General features: G+C 39.9%; 3 protein-coding genes across 3 annotated transcripts in view; 1 reads left to right on the top strand and 2 right to left on the bottom strand.

Annotated features, from left to right (window-relative positions):
- The first annotated feature begins 3703 nt into the window (after positions 1-3703).
- The window catches only part of rexo5 (RNA exonuclease 5), a 26220-nt gene continuing 8635 nt past the window's right edge, over positions 3704-21288 (top strand). Inside the window, exons 1-2 of the mRNA XM_017427267.3 lie at positions 3704-3836; positions 6192-6274. The gene's annotated coding sequence lies outside the window, so the exon portion shown is untranslated. The remainder of the gene's footprint in view (positions 3837-6191; positions 6275-21288) is intronic.
- Positions 13797-16859, bottom strand: thumpd1 (THUMP domain containing 1). The gene is made up of 5 exons (XM_017430649.3): positions 16394-16859; positions 15648-15828; positions 15478-15563; positions 15229-15391; positions 13797-15147 (listed from the first exon to the last, which is right to left on the bottom strand). The coding sequence occupies exons 1-5, from the start codon at positions 16625-16627 to the stop codon at positions 14588-14590; spliced, it is 1224 nt and encodes a 407-aa protein (XP_017286138.1). The 5' UTR covers positions 16628-16859; the 3' UTR covers positions 13797-14587.
- Positions 16965-21203, bottom strand: eri2 (ERI1 exoribonuclease family member 2). The gene is made up of 9 exons (XM_017428060.3): positions 20979-21203; positions 20678-20742; positions 20498-20578; positions 20277-20404; positions 20032-20194; positions 19748-19848; positions 19361-19442; positions 19169-19257; positions 16965-18741 (listed from the first exon to the last, which is right to left on the bottom strand). The coding sequence occupies exons 1-9, from the start codon at positions 20999-21001 to the stop codon at positions 17365-17367; spliced, it is 2109 nt and encodes a 702-aa protein (XP_017283549.1). The 5' UTR covers positions 21002-21203; the 3' UTR covers positions 16965-17364.

The raw sequence follows: 21288 nt of genomic DNA, 5'->3' as shown, positions 1-21288 counted from the left end.
TACATTACTGATCATTGAAAATGTAGCCTCTCAGTTTAATTCGATTTATTTTAGTTTAAATGCCATATACTATTTAAAGCAGGGATGTTAAACTGGTGGTCCATGGGCCACATCCGGCCCCACAGGTGAGCTCTTTCGGGCCCTGTTTATAGGCACCTCGGGTTATTTTGCGTACAGGTGGAATTTATGGCTCTTTCAGAGAGGAAATCAGGCGACATAGTACGGCATATGTCATTACGCATGGCCGCACGTGGTGAATGCAAGAATTACGCCTGGGCGTAATACGCAGTGATGGGCAGATTGAAGCTGAAGCTCCAGCGCATGTAGCAAAAAAAAAAAAAAAAACAACACAATGTTTCAGAAGCTCTGTGTTGGAGCGCGATTCATTCGGCAAAAGTCATGTGATCAATGACGTCAGAAGCTTCGAAAGTGTTGAAGTCACGTCACTGCTTTAGTGCCTGAGTCAAAAAGGTTTAAAAGGATGTGAATCATTGACGGGATTTGTAGTGTTTTTGGAGAGAAAGTAGTGCGAAATAACAAAACAGCGAGATAGTGATACATGGAGCCAGTGAGGAGGAGAGGACGTTCCGACATTTGAGTTTATTTATATAAACCATAAACAACCATAACTTTATTCTTTCACCCACAAAAAATACCTGTTTAAAGCAGCACACAGAAATATCTCATGATATTAAACCGCTTTCAGCTCCATCAAGATAAAGCGCTTCATTTTGTTTCTTCAAATGACTCTTCAAACTTTTAGCCACAAGATGGCGCCAAAGAGGACTGTGTTGGAAAGTTTCAATTAATGAACCCTTTTCCAAAGCAATGGCAGAGCAGAGTGAGGTTCGTGCTGCTCAGCCTTTTCAGCGTTCAGCAGCATCTCAACCAAAACGTACGAGTTCATCACCATTAAAAGGATGTAACGGCACTCATGCAGCAGAGACTGAAGCGTCTGCATGCGCGCGTCCTTGGAATACAGAAATTACAGCGCCGGCTAGTGGCCCGGCATGGGAACTACAGCGGATTCAACAGGATAAATGTGCAACATTTTCCCCAATTAGTCCCTACTGTCTCCAGGAGATTATTTTTTTTTTACACGCAGATGTAACTCAAAGGGCTTAATTATGTAAAATAAATAAAATAAAGAGAATATAAAACCAAAAGTAGAAAACAGAAAACACAAAACAACAAGAATAAATGCAATACAAAAACACAGAAGCAATAAATTTAAAAGAAATTAATAAATTAAAAGCATTAATAAAAAATAAAAGCAAATATATAAAACTGGCATATAAAAATACAGGATAAAACATTTAAAAACAAGTAACTGGATAAAGAATAAAAGAGTGACTATAATATAATGATAAAAATAAGCTCTGTCAAATAAATACATTTTTATCTTGGTTTTTAAAGCTAGAAGCCTGTTTACATGGAAAGGATCTCCTTGAAATGTTAAAGATTCTGATGCTGATTGTGAAAACGTTACACGTTCACATAGAACTGTGAACATAATCATTGTTTGGACCATTTAGTTGAATAGCCCTGCTTTAGAATTAATGTCTTGCATTTACAATTTTATTACTCACAACTGAGGAATTAGAGCCGATGCACAAATCTCTTAATGCCTTTTTTATTATATATCCACTAGCCTAATGTACTAAAGCCAACTCTGCTTGTTTTAAATGCTTTGTATAAATAAAGTTCATTTGAGTTGATTTTATACGATTTTATAAAGTGGAAAGTTTTTGTTTTTTGTTTTTTTTGCTTCCACTACCAAGGGATGCTGAAGTAGGAATAATAAAGTAACATAAAATGAACAAATCAGAGTTAAATAGAATTGGTGAACATTTTATTAAACGGGTTTTATTGAGTTTTATATTACATATCAGATCCATTCTGAGTGAAAAGAGGCGCAACAGCGCCCCTGTCAGCGAGACCTGGTCATTACACGGTTTGACCAGATTAAATTAATTTTAATGGAGACGAAGTCGGTTAAAATAAAACACTAATTCAAAGTTGATGCACGAGTTTTGATAAGCGCATCCGGACACAAGCTTTCGTAGATTTTATTTTTCTGATTAAATTACGATTTTTATTAAAATAAAGGGGTCAAAATGGAGATACCATGCAGCACCTCAGTTTGGAAAAGCGAGACCAACCTTGGAGCAGCACAGGTAGTAAGAAGGCGACTCACCTCTCAGACTTTTTGTTCCTTTGGTTGTGTTTTCAGTCGTGTGAGGAGCTGATATCCACAGGCAGAGAGGCAGGACTGACTGACTGACTGACAGGACAGAGGGAGCATGTCGCTGCCGCCACCCGAGCATCCTCCCTGTCACTCTCCTCCGCCCGGCTGTCACTCATTCTGCAGCGCACAGCTTCCGCTGCCTTCTGTGGGAGGGTGTGTGTGTGTGGAGGGAGGGAGGGAGGGACAGGAGAAAGAACAGAAAGAGATGGAGATTTAGAAACACACACGTAAAACAAAATGTCAATTTTTTGTATAAAAACACACCATTATAACATCTAATCCTAATATGCACGTGGGATGATGTGATGTGAACATGCATTTTATGCAGCATTTTAAGTCATATGATCACAAAATTAAAATGCAGAAAAACAACTAACAACTTGAAAAATTAAAGGTCTAGCATTCCTTGAAGGAATGCATATTGCCCGCCGCCTTTCATACCAGAATTTTAAACTAAAATCATCTTATGTTGAGAGGTGATCGTGTTCTCTCACACCTTAAAACTTACTCTCACGCTCAGAGTGTGTTTCGTATGACTCTCAGCTACCGAAATGCCGAATTTTATTATAATATCTGTAAAAATTTATTGAGTTTATGGACAGTTTTGTGTTGGAGAATTTCAATTAGCTGTGGCTTGAACTGGACTGACTCTAAACGTTAATCAGCTGCACGAACATACAGATATTTTGCTAACACAGAAACAGGGTTGACTCCAACAGGTAAGGATGAAGTTTTCAGCATAGACGTTGCACAACGAGCAGCACTTAGAGTATGTTTGGTGCATGACTCTCAGCTACTACCAACCACACTAAATTCTAGCTCGGTGTCTGTAAAATTGACTGCATTGGAGCCATTTTTGTGGTTTTTAGGGTCAGTTGGCTCTGGCAGCCATCTTGAATTGGGTTGACTCCAAAATGTAATCAGTTGTAGCCCAGTGATTACTTTCTGAGAGTTTCATTAAAACGTGTCCAGTGGTCCATCAGATGTTTTGGTAAAAGACAATAACAGTCTCAGTGAAAGACTGTTTTGGTTGTTCAGCACCGTACGAATAAAGTCCATCTTCATCAGCATTTCTGATGTGTAGTCGTGTTTTAAAAATGTATGTTTTGGGAACAAAAGAAAAAGAGCTGCTTCTAATGCTGACTTTGATTCATCTGGTCTCCTTGCCATGCAGTAATGCATGATGTGTGCAATTAACCTGATTCAGTGACATTATTAGAGTCTGTTCTCTCAGAGTTGAATGTGACATTTAGATTTGTATGTAAATGTGTTTAGGAATATGTGATTAACTCTCCTCCACTTCACTATCAATGTGCTAGTATTTATCACCGTCAATAACACCAATGATAGTTATTATGACATGATCAGAACAATGATTTTTGGTGAATTGTCCCTTTTAATTTTTACCCATTCAACACAGGTGGCGTGCAGGACCATTCCTCCTGTCAGGCCGGCAGTCCCAGGAGCAGGAAGCCAGGGTCTGGTGGCTCCGGTGAGCTCCGGTGAGGTCCAGACACCCGTGCTCTTCTCCATCCAATCCAACTGGATTACATCTGTCTCCATGATAACTTGAGCCTAGAAAAGATTGGTAATCATTTTAGACACTGAAGTTTTTTTTGTTTTGCATGAATTTGTGTTCTAGGACCACCTAACATTAACGTTAAAATTAATCAAGGAACTAAATGGCTATTTTTGTTTACATCACCAATCATCCTTTTAATTCATTTTTTTTCTGTAAGCATCTCCTGAAGTCTGCTGATGCAAAAAACACCTCCATGTTCCACAAAACATAAAATATGTTGGCGTTCTGCACTTCAGGACTGGGGCAGAACGCGGCATATCAAAATATCTTTACATTATTAAAGATGTTATCTATTTTTGGATGATTTTGAGATGCAATACGCAGTATTATTAAGTCCATATTGAACCCACGACTCCAGTGTAGGCATAGAAATATGCTTAACTTTAAAACCTTAATAGCCTTTCACGTTTAATCAGTGTGAAATTATTCAGTTAGAGGTCCAGTGAAAGCTTTCTAAGAGCAGTAATGAAGACAGGCTGCAGGTTTTAAAGAAAACGATAAGGCGTTTGATTGGCAGACTATACAGCTAAGCTAAACATGCTTATAGTATGGAAATGAATTCCCATCACTTTGGCCTCTATTCCAGACAGACAGCACACTAATAAACACATAGAGACCCTGCACCTGGATTCACAGCTTCACATATCATCAGGCTGGTGCTGTTGTGCCCCTGGAGACAATGAGGAGGGAGGCAGGGAGACAAAGGGAGAATACTGACGAAGATGAACTTGACCTTTATGATGTCTTGGTGAGGAGGGGTTGGGGGCATGTTGCTGCTTATGAATCTGTAATGAATCAGCACCAATGTATGTGTGTGGGCGAGTGCTGTAGAAGTCTGAGCTCTGAGCTGAAGAAAGGTCATCACTCAAGGGGGGCAACTAATACACCTGACCCTCATCCTACATCCACCCATCCATCTACAGTACCTATCCATCTGTATATATACTGTATGTCTATCTATCTACAGTGCCTATAAAAAGTTTTCACCTCTTTGGATGTTTTACATTTTATTGCCATTATAAAGATAAGATAAGATAAGATATTCCTTTATTAATCCCGCAGCGGGGAAATTTACATTGTTGCAGCAGCACAGAGGACAGAGCAGAACCAATATACAGAAAAAACAAATGAATATAAAAAATACTAATAAGTAAATTCCAATGTAAGGCTATAATAAAGAGTCATGAGCTACTAAGAGCAGTGGGTGTTATACAGTCTGACAGCGGCCGGGAAGAAAGACCTGCGGTATCTTTCCTTCACACACTTATGGTGCCGCAGCCGGGCACTAAAGGAGCTGCTCAGTGCTGTGAGAGAGTGGTGTATGGGGTGGGACGGGTACTTCAGCATATGCTGAATCAGTCATGCTCAGTATAAATTGACTTTTTTGACAAAAAAAACCCTTCTTCAATGGCAAAGTGAAAACTGATTGATTCCTACAAAGTAATGCCAATTAAATAAAAAATCTGTAATGTCAAATACTGATTGTATAAATATTCACCATTTTCATGTCAGTATTTAATACAAGTACCTTTGACTACAATCACAGCACTGAGTCTGTGTGGATATGTGTATGATGTGAAACTGACAACAGTGTGAAAGTTTATAAAATAACCTTCACACGAACCACTAAGAAACTTCTGGAACTGGAGTTTGTTTTAAAACGACAGAAATCCACTTTTGTCTTGGTCCTGCTTGGACCAGCCATTAGCTCATGAATCGGGTCAGAATTAAACTCTATTTCTCCAAAGTGAGGCTGTTCAAAACCACAACAAGTAAGATATTACAGTAACTGTTCCCAACCTTTCCACGCATCTTCACTTGTTTTTTTTCCTCTAAAAATATTTTTGGATACCGAATTGAGATCTGTCAGGGATGAACAAAAATCAGGGTGCATAGCAAACAGGATTCTGGCCACAGACAACTTTGGCACATTGATTATTATAATTCTAAAACATGCTCTGACATCCTTATTGGGGAATATGACAGTGCAGTTTACTGTAGCTTCACCATGAGACACATCTGCCATCTGTCATACAGCATATTGTGTCTCGTAGGCATGCCCATTATTTCCTCCGGACGTGTTGAGCCATATGTCTATTGTACAACCACCCCTGCACCTTATTATAGCAGGAAACGATTGGGTGTGTTAGTTTGCCAGAATACACAACACCAGCACTCAAACCTAAAGCAGCTAATTAGCGTAATCTACAACTTCCACATCATTAACAAGTGAGCTTTTACTAAACTGTCACTCATGACAAACATAAATTCTACACCAGATCATTAAGAAAAGGTGTTGGTCTTCTATGTCGCTCATTGTTCCAAATCACAGCCCCTTTCTTGTTCCGACATCTCATTCAGGTTGAAAAAGAACTCGCTTCAAAAGAACAGAAGCACTGAAGGAGAAGAAACTGAGGACTTGATCATCCAGGATGCACAAACAGGTAAATGTGTTTTGAATATTCACCCAAAGACAAAGTTAACCATGGAGGTTAAAACAAATTATGGCAAGATTTGAAACCGAACACATAAGAAATGAAAATGTGTTGGGTTTGTTTCAAACATCTTTGTCTCGTTCTGGAAAAGTATGCTGAATAACCAAATCATCCAGAGGGTCCTCTTCCTTTTTCTCCTCTCAGCTCCATTTAAGAGATGTTGGATTTTAATATAGAGTAATATGAGTGAAGGTTTTGTTTGTATTGTTCTGCTTTGCTACTTTTTTCTGTTTTTTACCACACGTGATACACGATGTGATTTAACTGATAAGCTGATATGGTGGCGTTCTGCTGCAGGGGTGACTGTACAGCTAGTAAAACAAATGATTGATGAGGCTGCCTCCATGAAACAACCATTCTCCAGCCGGCGTCAACAATGTGATTAAAAAAAAAAACAACAACAACTATTTTTTTTTTTTAAGTGAAGATACAAGTGGATTATTAATTCAGAAACCGAGCCCGCCTCCTCAGACGGGTCTTTTTTTGTCAACATGCCGGTCCAGCTCAGGGCTCTCTTTGTTCCAGCTGCCACTGCAGATTTGGGTGTCTGTACGGAGGCCTGTCAGAAACAGGCTTATCTCTTGGGGGCCTCCCCGCACAAAGACCCATTTAGATGCTCACAGCAAATGAAATCTTCATTATATACCTCTTGAAACTGAAACAGACCTTTTCTCTTAGGAAACTTAATTGGACACAAGTATTTTTTCTTGGTTATAATAAAAGCCTTGAAATACGGGGTAAGAGCACTTTTAGTGGACCTCGTATGTTTGGCATTTATTGAGTAGGGTGATTCTGACATGTCAGCTTGGTTTAACTCCTTACTATAAATTAAGACTTAAACATCATCACACAGTTGTGTATAAGTTGAAGCTTTTGTCTACGGCTTCTATTTTGTCTCCTCTAACCAAGTTTTTTTCCTCATTAGTTTTCCTTAAATGGTCTAATTAAGTTGCACAAGTGGAGAAAAATCTGAAAGTAGGAGTAGATATGATCAAGATATTCATCCAGCCATCTAATTATCATTTATCCACCCATCTATCCATCCATCTGCTGGTCTTTCCAAGCCATGCCTCTAGTAAGAGTGTCAGTATATCTGCCATGGCGTCCTGCTGATGTGTATTGTGATGGCGTTGAATACTCCAGCTACCAATATGGCCTTCACCAATACTGGATTAGCCACAGTGGATTAGCTGGCTGCCCTCCTGCTGCTTATTCAAATATTGTTTCACGTATTGTCATCATTGGGGCAGAGCTCTGGCCCAGGAGCCTGCAAGCTACCGAATATTCTCAAAGAAAAACAGAAAGAAAAAAAAATGTCTTTGCTTCCATTTCCCCACAAAAGCGTCTTATTTCATCTTTTAGCAAATGTGTTCTTTGGGGGAATGAGGATTCGGTGGAATCGTCTGAGGGTCCGGAGAGCGTCTTTAGCCTTGGATGGCGTAAAAAAAAAAGACGGTGGAAAGATGATGGTAAGCAAAACCCAAGCAAGGCCAAAAACAGGCATGAAAGCACGCCTTGATCTTTGATACATGGTGTTATTCTTTTTTCTCCTCTCTCCCTTTCTTCCTTTCACCCTCACACATACACTTGGGAGTCAAGGCAATTGATGTGCTGCCTTTGATGGCAAAGAGAGGCCTATATTAACAGCCAAAAGACCATGATGAAAGGGCTGAGAAAAAGAAGGAAAAATGGGTATAAAATGTGATATCAAAAAGGACGGCAACTCATGGTAAATACATGGGATGGAGCGAGAGTAACCAGACATCGGGGTGTTGAGCGTCGAAGGTTTGACGGCAGCGGAGAAAAGGCGGAGGGCTTACCGTGCTAGCCCGGCGGCCGTGATGGCTGAGGTTGGCGCAGTGGTTCCAATATGTAATGTTGTCGGTCATCCTGTTAGAACAAATAAAGGGAATACGCTTGCTGCGTGGATTTGGTTCCTTCTGATGATTCGGGGGTCTGGACGCCAGTGGACGTCCCATGGCAGGAGCCGTCGCCATCTTTGTCCTGTTGTTGTCTTGGATATCCTTCCTTGCGTCCTCATCCCTCCCTCTCTTCTTTGATCATGCCTCCCTCCTCTGCCGTATGACATCATCACGCAGCGGTATCGACAAACATCAAAGAACCTCTGATGCTTGCCACCAGCGCTATGTGCCTGTCGGTCCGTGCGTTTGAAAGAGGTGTAAACATGGGGCAAAAAAAAAAAAAAAAAAGTCCTGTAACCCCCCACACTGCTCAACATCCACTGCTCTCCTCTTTTTTTGTAGAGGGATGGTTTATTAGGCCGACACAAAACTATACGCACACACCCACACCACCCATCTCTCAGACGGGTGTATCCCGAGGCCCCCTGCTGTGCCAGCAGTGTTTGATGATGTGTTTGAGCAGCTTTATTCATTCCCAAATCTGCGTCTTTTTCTTTCAAATTGATTTCATCCTTTTTCTTCATCTCTCCAAGCTGCAAAATTGTATTTTTTTGGTATACTCTGTGGCTAAAAGACAATGCACCCCTTGCACTGCCACCCCTCCTTAGTCCCACTTCTGACTCTCATCCCCTGCTTTCACTTGCCTCTCACAGCTGGTCGGTACCATTTCCAATCCTGTTAAAGCTGTATGTCCTCCTAAGGAAGCACTTCTGTCTTTCTGACATCTGCCTAAAAAAACCGTATACATGTTTCACTGTCACACTCTCTGTCCTCTGTGGCAGCTTCTATCCAACCCAATAAGATCTTCCTCCAGTTACACACATAATTACCAACAGAACGAGAAGCCTTTGTTAGACATTAATGTACTAACAACATATGTTGTCATAAATATGTACATGCAGAATACTGCCTTAAAAAAGGCTTAAAATCGGACAAAAATGAAATGTGGAAAACGAGCACATAAGAGATTTTATACGGGACTGCATGATTGTAATGAGGTTTTATATATCTATATCTATATATATATATATATATATATATATATATATATATATATATAATTTGGTTCATTCACAACTCCATTATTAGCAATTTAGCCAACAATCTCCAGGTATCATTCAGTTATACACTGAGCTCCTTTTGTCAGTGATTTGCTTTGTCTCAGTCAACAATTAGGGATGAAGACAGACAATCATGTCCAAGTTGTGCTCCTGCGTCTCAGTTTGTTTTCTTCTAGTTTCTATTCATGTTGTCACTTTCCAAGCAGCCGTGCTGACTCTCTGCCCCCACATGGCCTCCCCTGTCTAACAAATTGTCAAGGTTCTTGTTACCATCATGCCTAAATGTGTCTCCTTACAGCAAAAGCTCCTCATTTACACGTAAACCTCCCTCAGCCAGGAAGACCCATGGGAACAGCTGAACGTACACTGAATGGAAGAGAATAATTGCTACTAAAGTTGTTTTTCAGCAAAGGTTATTTCTCTCTCATCGGCTAAACAAACCATTTATTTCTTAGCACTCCTTTTAAAATCAAGCTTTTTTTTTCTCATCCACGTTCAAATTGCATAAACAGTCATTTAAATTCAAAAAGCAACTCCATCCCAGGTATTAAGAAAACTAATTTCACTGCATTATTTGCTCCTCTAAAAAAAGAAAAGAAAAAAAAGAGCCCTCTTACTTTTTCTTACACAAATTACTTCCTATAATCCCAATCAACCAAATCCGTCTGCTGATTGCTTGCCTTCGGGGGAAACAAATAGAATAGTTTTGAGCCAATTTGAGCGCAGTTGGCCTACCTGTAGGATTGTTGGGGGCAACAGCTAGTAGCAGGGAGCTGACAGGCTGCTGAGGGTTGATAAGCATTTCTCATTGTTGAGCCCATTTTACAGAGCTGGCTGCCACATGTGTAATACACATACATTTACAGTCTTTCAGAGGAAAAGTCCAAAATATGCCATATTTGGAAACAACAGATAATAATAAATGAATCATGGAGTTTTTATATGACAAAAGACGATCATCTGGAAACCTGACACATGTGTTGCATTATTGCCCCAGTTTGGCAGGATTTGCAATGCTTTTTAAAAATTTTTTATTGGTCATCTTTGAGGATGCAATTTATTATCTGGCAAATACCAAACTCAGTGTCTTTCAGTCGGTGTTTGTCTGCCTGTAAAGACGGAGCGAGTTGCCAAAAATCCCCCCGCAGCTGGAGTTGTTTCTTCACCGCCGAGTCTTTCTAACGACTCTGCTGTTCGCTGCATTGTTTAAATTAGCTTCTTGTGGCCGCTGCACAACAATACTGTGGGACATTAATTATAAGAAGTGAAGCCAGGATAAATCACCGCGTTACAAAATTAATTAATGTATCAGGCAAAGAAAGAAGTTGTTCATGAGGCAAAGAAAACTTTCTTAATGGGATAGGTCAGGTCTTTTAAGGTGGTGTTATGTGGAAAGGATATGAACAGATAATATCTTACCTGTTGTAGGTAGCTCTTTGAACAATCGTATTTTGGAGAAATAGATTTTTCTTCTGAACAGCTAATGGTTAATCTGAGAGGAGCCAGGACCGAAACAGATTACTGCCGTCCTAAAACTGCTCCAATATCTAAAATCTCAATACATTTTGGGCAAACGCTGTTTTATAAACTTCTACAAGTGTCACTTTAGCATTATACGGCTATTCCGAAAGTGCCACAGCTAGCTGCTGCTGCCATTGTTTGCCCTTGCTAATCAAATTCTCTGTAAATACCTTAATACTAATGTTTTTATTACTAATGTCCCATGTGTAATGTTTGGAGGGACAAAACTCCCACTTTGGTCGTACAAAGACGTTTTTCAGAATACACGCTGCTTTTTTGTCAAACTTCAAATTAAAAACAAAACAAACAAACAAAAATAAATAAATAAAACTTGAAAACCCTTGCATTAATTTCACCAGCATGTGGAATTTAAACCTCTTATCCAAACTGTAGAATTTTTCATAAAAAGGTAATATTAAAGTAAAGTACAAGAGTAAAAGCAGATTTTGAAGGAAAGTAGTACGATATAATAGTGAAAATAAAGGACTCCTGCTTTTAACTGGAAAGATGTTCCTTAATTATGACAGGAATTAAAACCCATAAGTGTCTCTTGAATTCCTTATAGAGAGTCCTGCACTTAAAGACAGTCTTACAAAAACCGCCTGTCTCTTCTGGATCCCTAACATGATCTTTTTCTATTATTAATCAACTGGTTTGTTGGTTGGCTGGCAGCATTAACATAAACTTAAATATAGAGTTTAATTTTAAAAGTTGGAATCTACAAAGTTCAGTCAAATAGCTCAGGTGCTAAAGATTATCTTTGTAATGTGATCTGTGCGTTTGCAGTTTCAGGTGTTTTCTTTTCATCCTGATATGTTCAGATTAAAGTCAGATTTACTGTAAACCCGGATAAACTTTCATCTTTCAGCACGTGGATCTAAAACAAGCTTCAAATGTTCGAACGCTGTCAGTATTTTTGAGTGTAAAAAAAAAAACAATCAGTGAAATAGATTAATTTCTTTGGATAAATGTTGACTTCTTTTTATTTACAGATATAAAAGCTATACATCAAAATACAATGCTTGAGTTTCAAGGCCAAACTTGGAGGGGTTTCAGAATGAATATATGCACATAAGAGGAGGTAAAAGAATGCCTGAAATCCGCTCTAAAATTTGATCGGTAGCGAGCTGCAGGCTGCACCGAGAGAAAGAACGATGCAGTCTTGAGAGGTTTGAGGCCAGTGTTTGGTTGAAGCGAAACAAATGGGACCCTGGAGAGCTCTACTTAACTGCTCATAAAGGTCAGATATGGAATCACACCAGCGGATGCTAATCCTGACCCCTGGGACGGTGTGCACATGCGCCTGTGGATGTAATTGTTTCACACGACCCGTGACATTTAAACCTGAATAAGAGTCCAGTCCTGTGTGGCAACAGTGTGTGTGTGTGTGAGACGCATACCTCTGAATGGAAACCAGTGGACTTGAGTGCCCACAGAGGTTTAATTAGAAATAACCTTGAGGGCAATTAAAACATCAGAAGCTGCTTTCCATGTAGGCATTTTGGTTATAAATATTCCCTTAATTTTCGATCACCATGCACCCGGCTGAACACTTAAACTATTAAATCCCCTGAATACTTTAATTACCCGCAGGTGCTATAAACATTTTTCAACAAATACATTCATTAACAATAAAAAACAACAACATCTCCTGCTCATATAAGGACTTATATTTGAATGTTCTTTATTTGCATTTGCAACATGACAATCGTAGCAGACATATAATTATAAGGGAACGCTGTGTTGGTCATTATGTAGGCTAGTTACCCAGTTTAATTGGTATTTTTCCAATAATACACCCTGACAAGCTGGAACCCTCTCCTTCGGGTTAGAGCTGCAGGCTTGTCAGCAGGTCCCCGAGCCACCTGAGAGCGAGAGATGGCGTAATTTGTGAGTTTGAGCAGAATTGGAGGAAGATAACGACTGGCGGGTCGCACCAACAGTTCAGCCCGAGTGTAATGAGCAGAAATAGAAATCACAAATTAGTGAATGTGTGTGTGTGTGTGTTTGTGACAGACAGAAAACAAGAATTGGAGGTCCTTATTATAATTAATTACAACCATTTCAGTATATGCAACACACTTTCCCACACCACCGTGGAATTAAGAGACACTTTTCAGTGTCTTGGCTAAAGATATTTAGTTTTATGTGACAGTTAATAAGTCTTTAAACAATGTCAATATTCCAGGGTAATATGGAACTTTTGATGACCTTTGGAGGACGGCTCTGCAGATTCAGAAACACAAGAACATGTGTGGATTTTCTACCTTAAGCTTCATTATAAGAACAAGACTCGGGTGCACAGCAAAACCCTTCCTTAACTCTTATAAACGAACCAAACACAAAACAGAAATCTGCTCCGAGTCATTCTGGTCACCATTTTTATCCACGACCGTATCCATTTGTTTTTCATTTTAATTCCTTCACTGTCAAGGGAGTTGCAGCACGAACAAATTATTCAAAAAATATAACCTTAAAGATTTGTTGCACCATAGAACCACTTCAGTTACATGAATTACATCTGTTCTGACATCAATTTCATTGTAATACAAAATGGTGAAATTATATAAAGGACTGTTTATTTCAAAGGTAGATGAAAACCTATTGCTCACATATATTAGCTGTGAACTAAAAATTATACATTAGAAACATTTCAATTTTAAGTTCAGTTGTTGATCCATGAGAAAGTCACATTGTACTTCTGCTTTAATGAAAACATCTTGGTAAAGTGGAATTTTAAAGCCACCTTGTGGGATAAATTATAATTGCCATTAAGATTATTTTTATTTTTTAAATAAACTCCATCAAATCAAGCTGCACTTTCTAATTCCCACCCTTAAATTTACATTTGTTGTGAAATAAACAGAAAAATGTGGACTTTATTATACTTATCTAGATCATCACTGGTGAAATATTTGTTTCACTATTAAATGCTGAACCACAAAATAAAATAACATTCCTTGGACACACGCTTCTCTGCAATTTAATGGGCAGAAATGAATATTTTTGTTAAACAACGTGCCGTTTACAGTGAAGTTCACAAATTAATGTGAATGTAAAACAGATTTCTGGGACACTTTCAGAGTCTTTTTAAATCAGCATTTAAGTCTAAAAAGTCATTCCTTTAAAATTGGAAAAACAAAAAACTATACCATAAATTTCCCTGAGGCTCCTTTAAGAGTGAGACAGATGCACATGAACATGTTACACAATGTTTATATCGTAATATTTCAGTTTTAAACGCTGCCAAAATGAGCAAAGAACACAGAGGAAATCAGTGAAACACAAACAGCTTTAATTCAGGAAACGGTTCTGGAAACAACAACTACAAAAACAAACAGGAGCTAAATAAAACCAGAGCTCTTACAGGGACATTATTTATGTCTCCCAGGGATTTCTGTTCACTTCTACTTAACTAGCAGGTTTCTCCCTTCTGACATCTAAAATGTTGTCCACATATTTGTGTAAAAATGTCAAAATAGAATCAAACTGAAAATAAAATTCACATTTAAAATAAACAAAAACAAAAACTGGTGGGTTATGGTTATGTTTCAAGATGTTGATGTATTGAATTATTTTAAAACTACTGTTTCTGTTGGTTAAGTGAATCTTATCTTTATAAGTTTATACAAAAAAAACCCCCATTAATTACATTAGGATCTTTGTGACCAGTAGTATTAACCAGTTTTGTATGCAACAAGTTTTTGTTGTGACCAAAAAGAAAACAGAAGATGTCTAAATAAACTGATTTCTTTAAATTATTCCCCATCACCTTCACCTTCCTCTTTATTAACCTCTTCAGCTTTATTTTCACCCATGTTAGCCTCACCTTTACCTTCATCCTCATTAACCTTCTCACCTTCATCCTCATTGACCTTCTCATCTTCATCATCATTAACCTCCTCCCCTTCACCTTCAACCTCATTGACCTTCTCACCTTCATCTTCATCCCCATTGACTTCCTCACCTTCATCCTCATTGACCTCCTCCTTATTAACCTCCTCATCTTTACCCTCACCCCCCTCCTCACCCCGCGATTCATCTTTACCCTCCTCCTCTTCCATTTTGCCCTCCGTGTTGTCCCCCTCGCCTCCACTGGGTTTTTCTTTCACCTCTGCGGCGCTCTCGTCCGTTTTTGTTGTGGCCTCGTCGGTGGCAGGTCCATCTTTCACTATTTCGTAAACGTTGTACTTTCTGTACAGTTTATAGTCTTTCACTACGCTGACGCAACACACGTTCTTGATGATCTCCACAACCACCGCAAACTCAGGGTCCATCAAATTCGCCCTATTTTTATGGTTCAGCTTTCCCAAAACACCTGCAAAGCAAAAAGCACACACGTCAGTATGTGAGCAACAATCATGATAACCACTAATACCACAAAGGAATCCAAGTCTACCTGCGATATTTTTGATGATTTCTTCTCTCCTGTGCTGGTTGTTGTTGCGAGCCTTGTAGGCGACCTTGAACGTCGCACGGTTGGGCGCTTTAAACCAAGGTGCCAGGAACACGGTCAGATATTTCAGTATGTCTTCCTGGTAGGGCCTGCACGTTCCCATGACCTGGAGGAGACAAAAAGAACGATCAGACACTACAGGCGACAATGTGAAAACAGGTTTTTTTAATATAATAAATTTTATCCTCTCACTGGCAGCATGCGAAGGATCAAACGTGATTTTTTCTTCTTGGTGGCGTGGAGATCAGACATAAGGTAATGAACCAATTTGTCAGGCTCTAGGAGAGGGAAAGAAACAGAAACTGATCAGAATGACGCTAACATAAAAGTAGTCACAGCGTTCCCGTTTTTAAAACTCGTACCTATATTTTGAGTTCTGATGAAGATGACGTTGTACGCTCCGCTGTCGAGGACCTGAAAGCGCCTCTCCTGATTGGTCCTATAAGCTCTCAGTTGTTCCACTTCCTTCTTCAAGGCAACGTCCACATCTTCGTCTTCATCTTCAGCGTCTTTTTGTTCGCTGGTTTCAAACTGATCCTGAAACTGTCGTTCAAAGCGGGATAACGTTATTATCAAGTTGGTTAAGAGTGAATACTTTTGCTGGTAATGTCAGAAAACTAAGCTCATTTTACAATTACTTTCAAAAACAATCACAAAACTTAAAATCCTGTATTAGGCTAAATGCAGTCATTCTCAAACCTTTGCTATAGCCTAGGTAATTGTTAATTTATGCAACAATACGTTAGAAACTGCAACTTTTAATAAAAGTAGCTGAGACAAATGCAATAAAATGTTACACACTGATCAGCTATAACTTTACAGCCAAACACCTAAAACAGGTCTGAGCAGTCAGGATGAGGACTATATATATTTATATGGTGTGCTACTATGGGGGAGAGTTATGACTCTTCTGCAGTAATGTTTAAATAGGTGACAAGTCAGATTCATGCGAGATCCAGGTTTTCCAGACCTGTCAGTGGTCATAATGTTATGGCTGATCGGTGCAGCTTTGAGGAATTCTCTTTTATCACAACAAACCGTCCCTTTACGTTGTTTAAGTTGATCATAATGAGATGTTTTGGAGAGATTCACCCCTGACGTGACTGACCTCGGGGCCATACAGCTTGTCTGCGTACTCATTGAGCAGATCCAGGGCCTCGGCGGTGCACGGTCTCTGGTTGTTGTTGCCGCAGGTGATCAGGATCCCCTGCATGCCCACCTCCAGGTCCCGGGAGCGCCTGAACCGCTTGTTGGGCTGACCGGGCATGTAGCGCTTCTTGTTCCGTTTTCTGGGTATCTTTTGCATGTCGGGCACGTTGCCCGTGTTTGGCTCGGCTGACATGTCGCCGAGATGAAGTATGCTAGCAAAATCGGGAGTTTCAGTTAGCTAACGGCTGCCTTCTTCGCCCGTCTTCCTCGGGGGTTTTTACAGCTCAGCAAGTCAAGCTAACTTTCCGGCTTTTCAAAACGTGCTACGACTAGAATGTGAGGGTGGAAAAACCTTCCTGAATACATAAATTAACGCTGTTTACCGTCCGCACACGCGGTAGGATCCAAACTGTAAACTAACAGAAAGGGGGTGGGAGATCTCTACGGTGTGACAGAAGGGACAAAAGACTTGGCCCAAATCAAAACGCGAAGCGCAAAGGAAGATGAGGTGAAGACATAAAATATTTAATTTGACCATCAAAGCACATGAAAAATGTTACTGTACTGCACATACAACTTATTTTCAAAGACCAAGGTAAAAAATATTAAAACAATTACAATACTTGATAATGGGCCAATCTAATGTCTAAAAATGTATAAAAACAACATATTTCAAAGCACCCAATTTACAATAAAGTGACATAAAACAACATATTTAGTTATTGACATTAATTATATATACTTGTAAAATAGACATAAATATTACAGCTTCAGTTATAAAAGGTGTTGCCAAAATAAAATAAATATCTGTATTTTATATGTTTCTACACAAAACTAGACGCTTAGGAACAAATAAGAATTCATGAAGTTATATTCTGAGCTAAAAGTCTTCTGACGGAGACATGACAGCGCAGCTGCTTCTCCCGCAGTTCAGTAGCTTTTTCTTGGCGGGGCCTGGTGGGGGAGAGCAGAGCTGATCTGACAGAGTGATCTGGAACACCCCTCCGCAGAGCTGCTCTTCATCACAGCTGACTCCCACTTAAAAAACTCACATCCTTTCTCCACGCAGCCTCCGCCACCTGAGCGGCGGACCGGGCAGCAGTAAAACCCCCGCCCGTGGTTTGGACCGCCGTTTGTCACGACCTGGCGTTTTGCTCGGCGGCCACATGCACACAGCGGGGAGGTGATGTTCCGCTGTCCTTTCCGACCAGCGCAGGAGGAGAGTGTGTTGGTCGACAGAGAGAAAAGGATGTTCTCGGTAAATTGCCAAGAGCCAAATGAAGAGGGACGGGAGGACCCCGTGGTCTTCTTCATCGGCTCTGTGTGGATGGTAAAGGGTGACTTCAGAGGTCCAGCACGTTTTGTGATCACTGGTTTGTGCCTGGTGGTGGAAGTATTTGGGGTGGAAGTTTTTTCTGGCCGAAAAGGCTTAGACCAGACTGATGAGACGATGTTTGTTTGAACACTTTTATGTGGCCCATCTAACTTTAGTTGAAGTTGTGGAGAATGTCCTGCTTTGGTGTGATTTAATTTACCCCAGTCAACAACTTGAGGCACAGCAAAGTTTGTTGCTGAATTCTGCTTTGATTCTTTTGAGTTATTAAAACAATTAACATGGGATTTTGACGTCTTCATAGATTTAGAGATTAATGATGAATCACGGACGTTATTCTGCATTCTGGGGCTGTTTCTTGTATTTGCATGTCTTCTTGCATTGTCTTCTAATGTTACGTTACCCTCTGGAGAACGTGCATGATCGTCCCACTCAGAACATCCACTGTCAAAATCTGATACGTACTCAGGACTCCGTTCTTTGTCGGTTTCATTAATGACATCAACATCACACTCCAACAGCACGTCATCATAAGAGCTGCACCTCTCCTCTGTTTCCACTAAAAGTTCTGCTTCCTCCTCCTCATCCAACAGGCCTGTTTGCAAAACCTGGTCTGGCTGAGGAAGATGTGAAAAGCTACTAACGGTAGTCGAGCACAGAACATGACTGCTGTTTACTGTCGATGTGGACGCAGCGGTCTGTGCAGCGTCTGTCCTGTCGTTTTGTCCCCACGGCGGCTCTTTTGAGTTATTCAGCAGCGTCTTCGGTGAGATCAGGCTTCGACACCTTTGAACTGAACTGGAAGCTTCTTGTGGGAATAGACAAGAGCGTTTTCGACCATCTTTGAAAAGAATGCTTGATGATGAAAGTTCGCTGGTGAGCACATTTTCCTTTTTATTCATATTCGGTTTTCCTTTCTTGTTTTCTTCGGGACGAACGTTGTTTCCAAACTTGGCTCTGACCGTCACCGAGGTCTATGAGAAGCACAAAAAATATCTAATCAGTCATCAAGGAATATGGTGCATTATTAAATTATTTCCGTGGTCCATGCTAGAATCCATTCTGAGCCAATTACTCAGTGGTTACAGTTTGTGAACCCCTGTGCTTCACAAATGGGACAAAGTTTTTCTGATTTAAATGCATTGTTTTCTTCAAAAATATTCTTCTCGTGTATAATAAGTTCTCAAAAGAAAAAAAAAACTTGATAAAAAGGTAGAGAGATTATTGTTTATTGTTGACTGTGAATTTATTTGTATACATTTAGAAAGGCGGAATCACAAGATTAAAAAAACCCTAAAACTAAATAAAATTATTTCCATCAAACGAGGAACATGCTCAAGAATCTCAGGTGGGATTTCAGGAGTGGGGGCTCTTTAAGGACGTCGCTGGGAGGCCACTCACCCTCTCCAGGCTCCGAGTGATCTTCATAACACATCCATCCTGCACCATCCTCACTGCCAGCCGAGCTGTGTTTCGGGCATCATCCAGACCTGAAGTGGGAACAAACAAGGAAAGCGGAAAAGTGATAGTTAGGGACGAGGGTGATTAATGTGCGGATTTATCTGAACCAGGGAATTTTCACTTCATTGGTACCAGAATGCTCTCTCCCAGAAAACTGGATTCCCAGATCTTGAAGTGCTCCGTTCAGACCTTTGGGTTTCCTGTTGTAGAAGAGCTGGAGGGAACGAAAAGAAGTTCAACACAACAACATCCATAGATTAAGCTGTTTATCTAATTCCTTTATAAACTACAAATAACATATATTTCATGTTTTTAATATTAAAAAAACAATATTTGCTCTTTTTTCTTGTTTTATGCAAAAAAGATTGATTTTTGTAACCATACTAAAATAAGCAAGAAACTGATGTCTGTTGATTTTATAGCATTTGATTATTTATTAGCATTTCAAATGGTGAATTATCTACAAATATAGACAAAAAGCAGTCTGAAAGACAAAGCGAAAAGGCTATCATCACTCACCCTGTATGTGGTTCTCAGATCTATCCAGTTGTTGAGAACTTCAGGTTTATGAAGCTGTTTGCGTTTACACTCATACTGCAAACAAACGCCGAGATCCCAGTCTGGCGTCCGGTGCAAACAAATTGTTTTTAAGTTAAAAATAGTCATTGGCTTTAACAAATGACTATTACACCATTATAGTTGATGCTCTAAAACATTGTCAGTCTCTATTTGAGGCAAATTTCGATTAGGTTTCTGCTAATAATTTGTGACAACACCGACCACAGAAGTGGAGATAGTTTTACCTGACCACGTGAGGAAAGTACACAGTTTCTGGGAGGGGGAGGGCGCTGAACAGATCTGTTGTTTGTTGGGAAACGTCACTCCCTTCTCAAGCTGCAAACTCTGGAGCCAGCGGTGGAAGCGTGAGAGACAGATCTGAAGGGGAATCCCTGCCTCCACCTGCACCTGCCAGACAGAAAGGAAGTCGTCAGAGGTCTGAACGCAGCTATACGTTGTGTTTGTCCCTGAAATGAAATGGATCAGAAACCTGTGTAATTCCTGTCAGCTCGGTGCAGAACTCAGACAGGATGGGATGTTCCTGAGGCTGAATGTAAGTATGAAACTCGGACTCAACCTCGCCCGTGGATGTGTTCAAAAGGACAGCCGGAAACTCAACTGCAGAATCACAAGATTACAACGATACAGATGGGGAAAAAAAGGAAAAATCACATGATAAAATCTAAATCTTAAATAACTGCTGTTACTTACTGATTTCCTGACCGTAGTTGTTTTTGTCTCTCCAGCAAGTGGACTCAAAGTCAATCACAATCAAGTATGAAAATATCTCATCTGAAAGAAAACAGGCTTTACTTTAGCATTCCTCTGGAAATACACTGGTGTTGTTGGGATCAGGTCTTAAGAAATTCAACTTGAAATCATCTCACTCACTTGATATCACTGATTTCTTTGACCCAGAGGAGTTCTGGCTTCTCTGTCTCAGTAATCCTAATCTCCTGTGTTGTTAAAGAATCAGATCTGGTTTTAGACACGCAGCATGTTTTTTTAATTAAAAGCTGTCACGCACCACAAAAACTGCGCTTTCAGTCAAAACAAGATACTCTTAACTGTATATAGTAATGCAAAGTAGTGACGTGACTAAACAAAATCAATTTACAATAAATACACCTAAATAAATATTCACATTTATAGGAAACGCTTGCCTTACTCTGTTTTGCACTAATTCACTTACTTCGCCAGCTTTTTCGTCGCCATGTCCACCAGCTGAATTAAACAGGATGAAATGCTGGTTCTGCTTTCGACGGAAAACTCTGGAAGCACCTCTTAGTTTCCTGGCTAAACTTTAAAAATGACTACCGAAAAAATAGCGCTCTTTTTAAATGCAAAATGTATAACTTTGAGCTCGATTAGTCGGCTCTGCGAGTCTGCGAGGTCGAACGCAGAACTACGGATGAAGAAGGTCCCACTTCCGGTTTCAGAGTTAAATTTCAAAATAAAAGCCTAAAGCACTTGGCTAAACTTTAGTAATTTTATGCAACACG

The sequence above is a fragment of the Kryptolebias marmoratus genome, linkage group LG3 (assembly GCF_001649575.2).
Source record: "Kryptolebias marmoratus isolate JLee-2015 linkage group LG3, ASM164957v2, whole genome shotgun sequence".
In the NCBI taxonomy this organism is placed as follows: Eukaryota; Metazoa; Chordata; class Actinopteri; order Cyprinodontiformes; family Rivulidae; genus Kryptolebias; species Kryptolebias marmoratus.
Note: the sequence above shows the minus strand (reverse complement) of the source record. Positions and strands in the feature narration are given on the sequence as shown.

Bases quoted from the DNA above. Each gene is read 5' to 3' on its own strand.
- thumpd1 (XM_017430649.3), bottom strand. From the start codon at position 16,627: ATGTCAGCCGAGCCAAACACGGGCAACGTGCCCGACATGCAAAAGATA. The intron at 15,829-16,393 runs GTCAGTCACGTC...TTTGAACGACAG, and splicing joins ACAAGCTGTATGGCCCCGAG to TTTCAGGATCAGTTTGAAAC. The intron at 15,392-15,477 runs GTGAGAGGATAA...TGTCTCCTCCAG, and splicing joins TGATCCTTCGCATGCTGCCA to GTCATGGGAACGTGCAGGCC.
- eri2 (XM_017428060.3), bottom strand. From the start codon at position 21,001: ATGGCGACGAAAAAGCTGGCGAA. The intron at 20,743-20,978 runs GTAAGTGAATTA...TTAACAACACAG, and splicing joins GCGACGAAAAAGCTGGCGAA to GAGATTAGGATTACTGAGAC. The intron at 20,195-20,276 runs GTTTCTGATCCA...TCTGTCTGGCAG, and splicing joins AGCTGACAGGAATTACACAG to GTGCAGGTGGAGGCAGGGAT.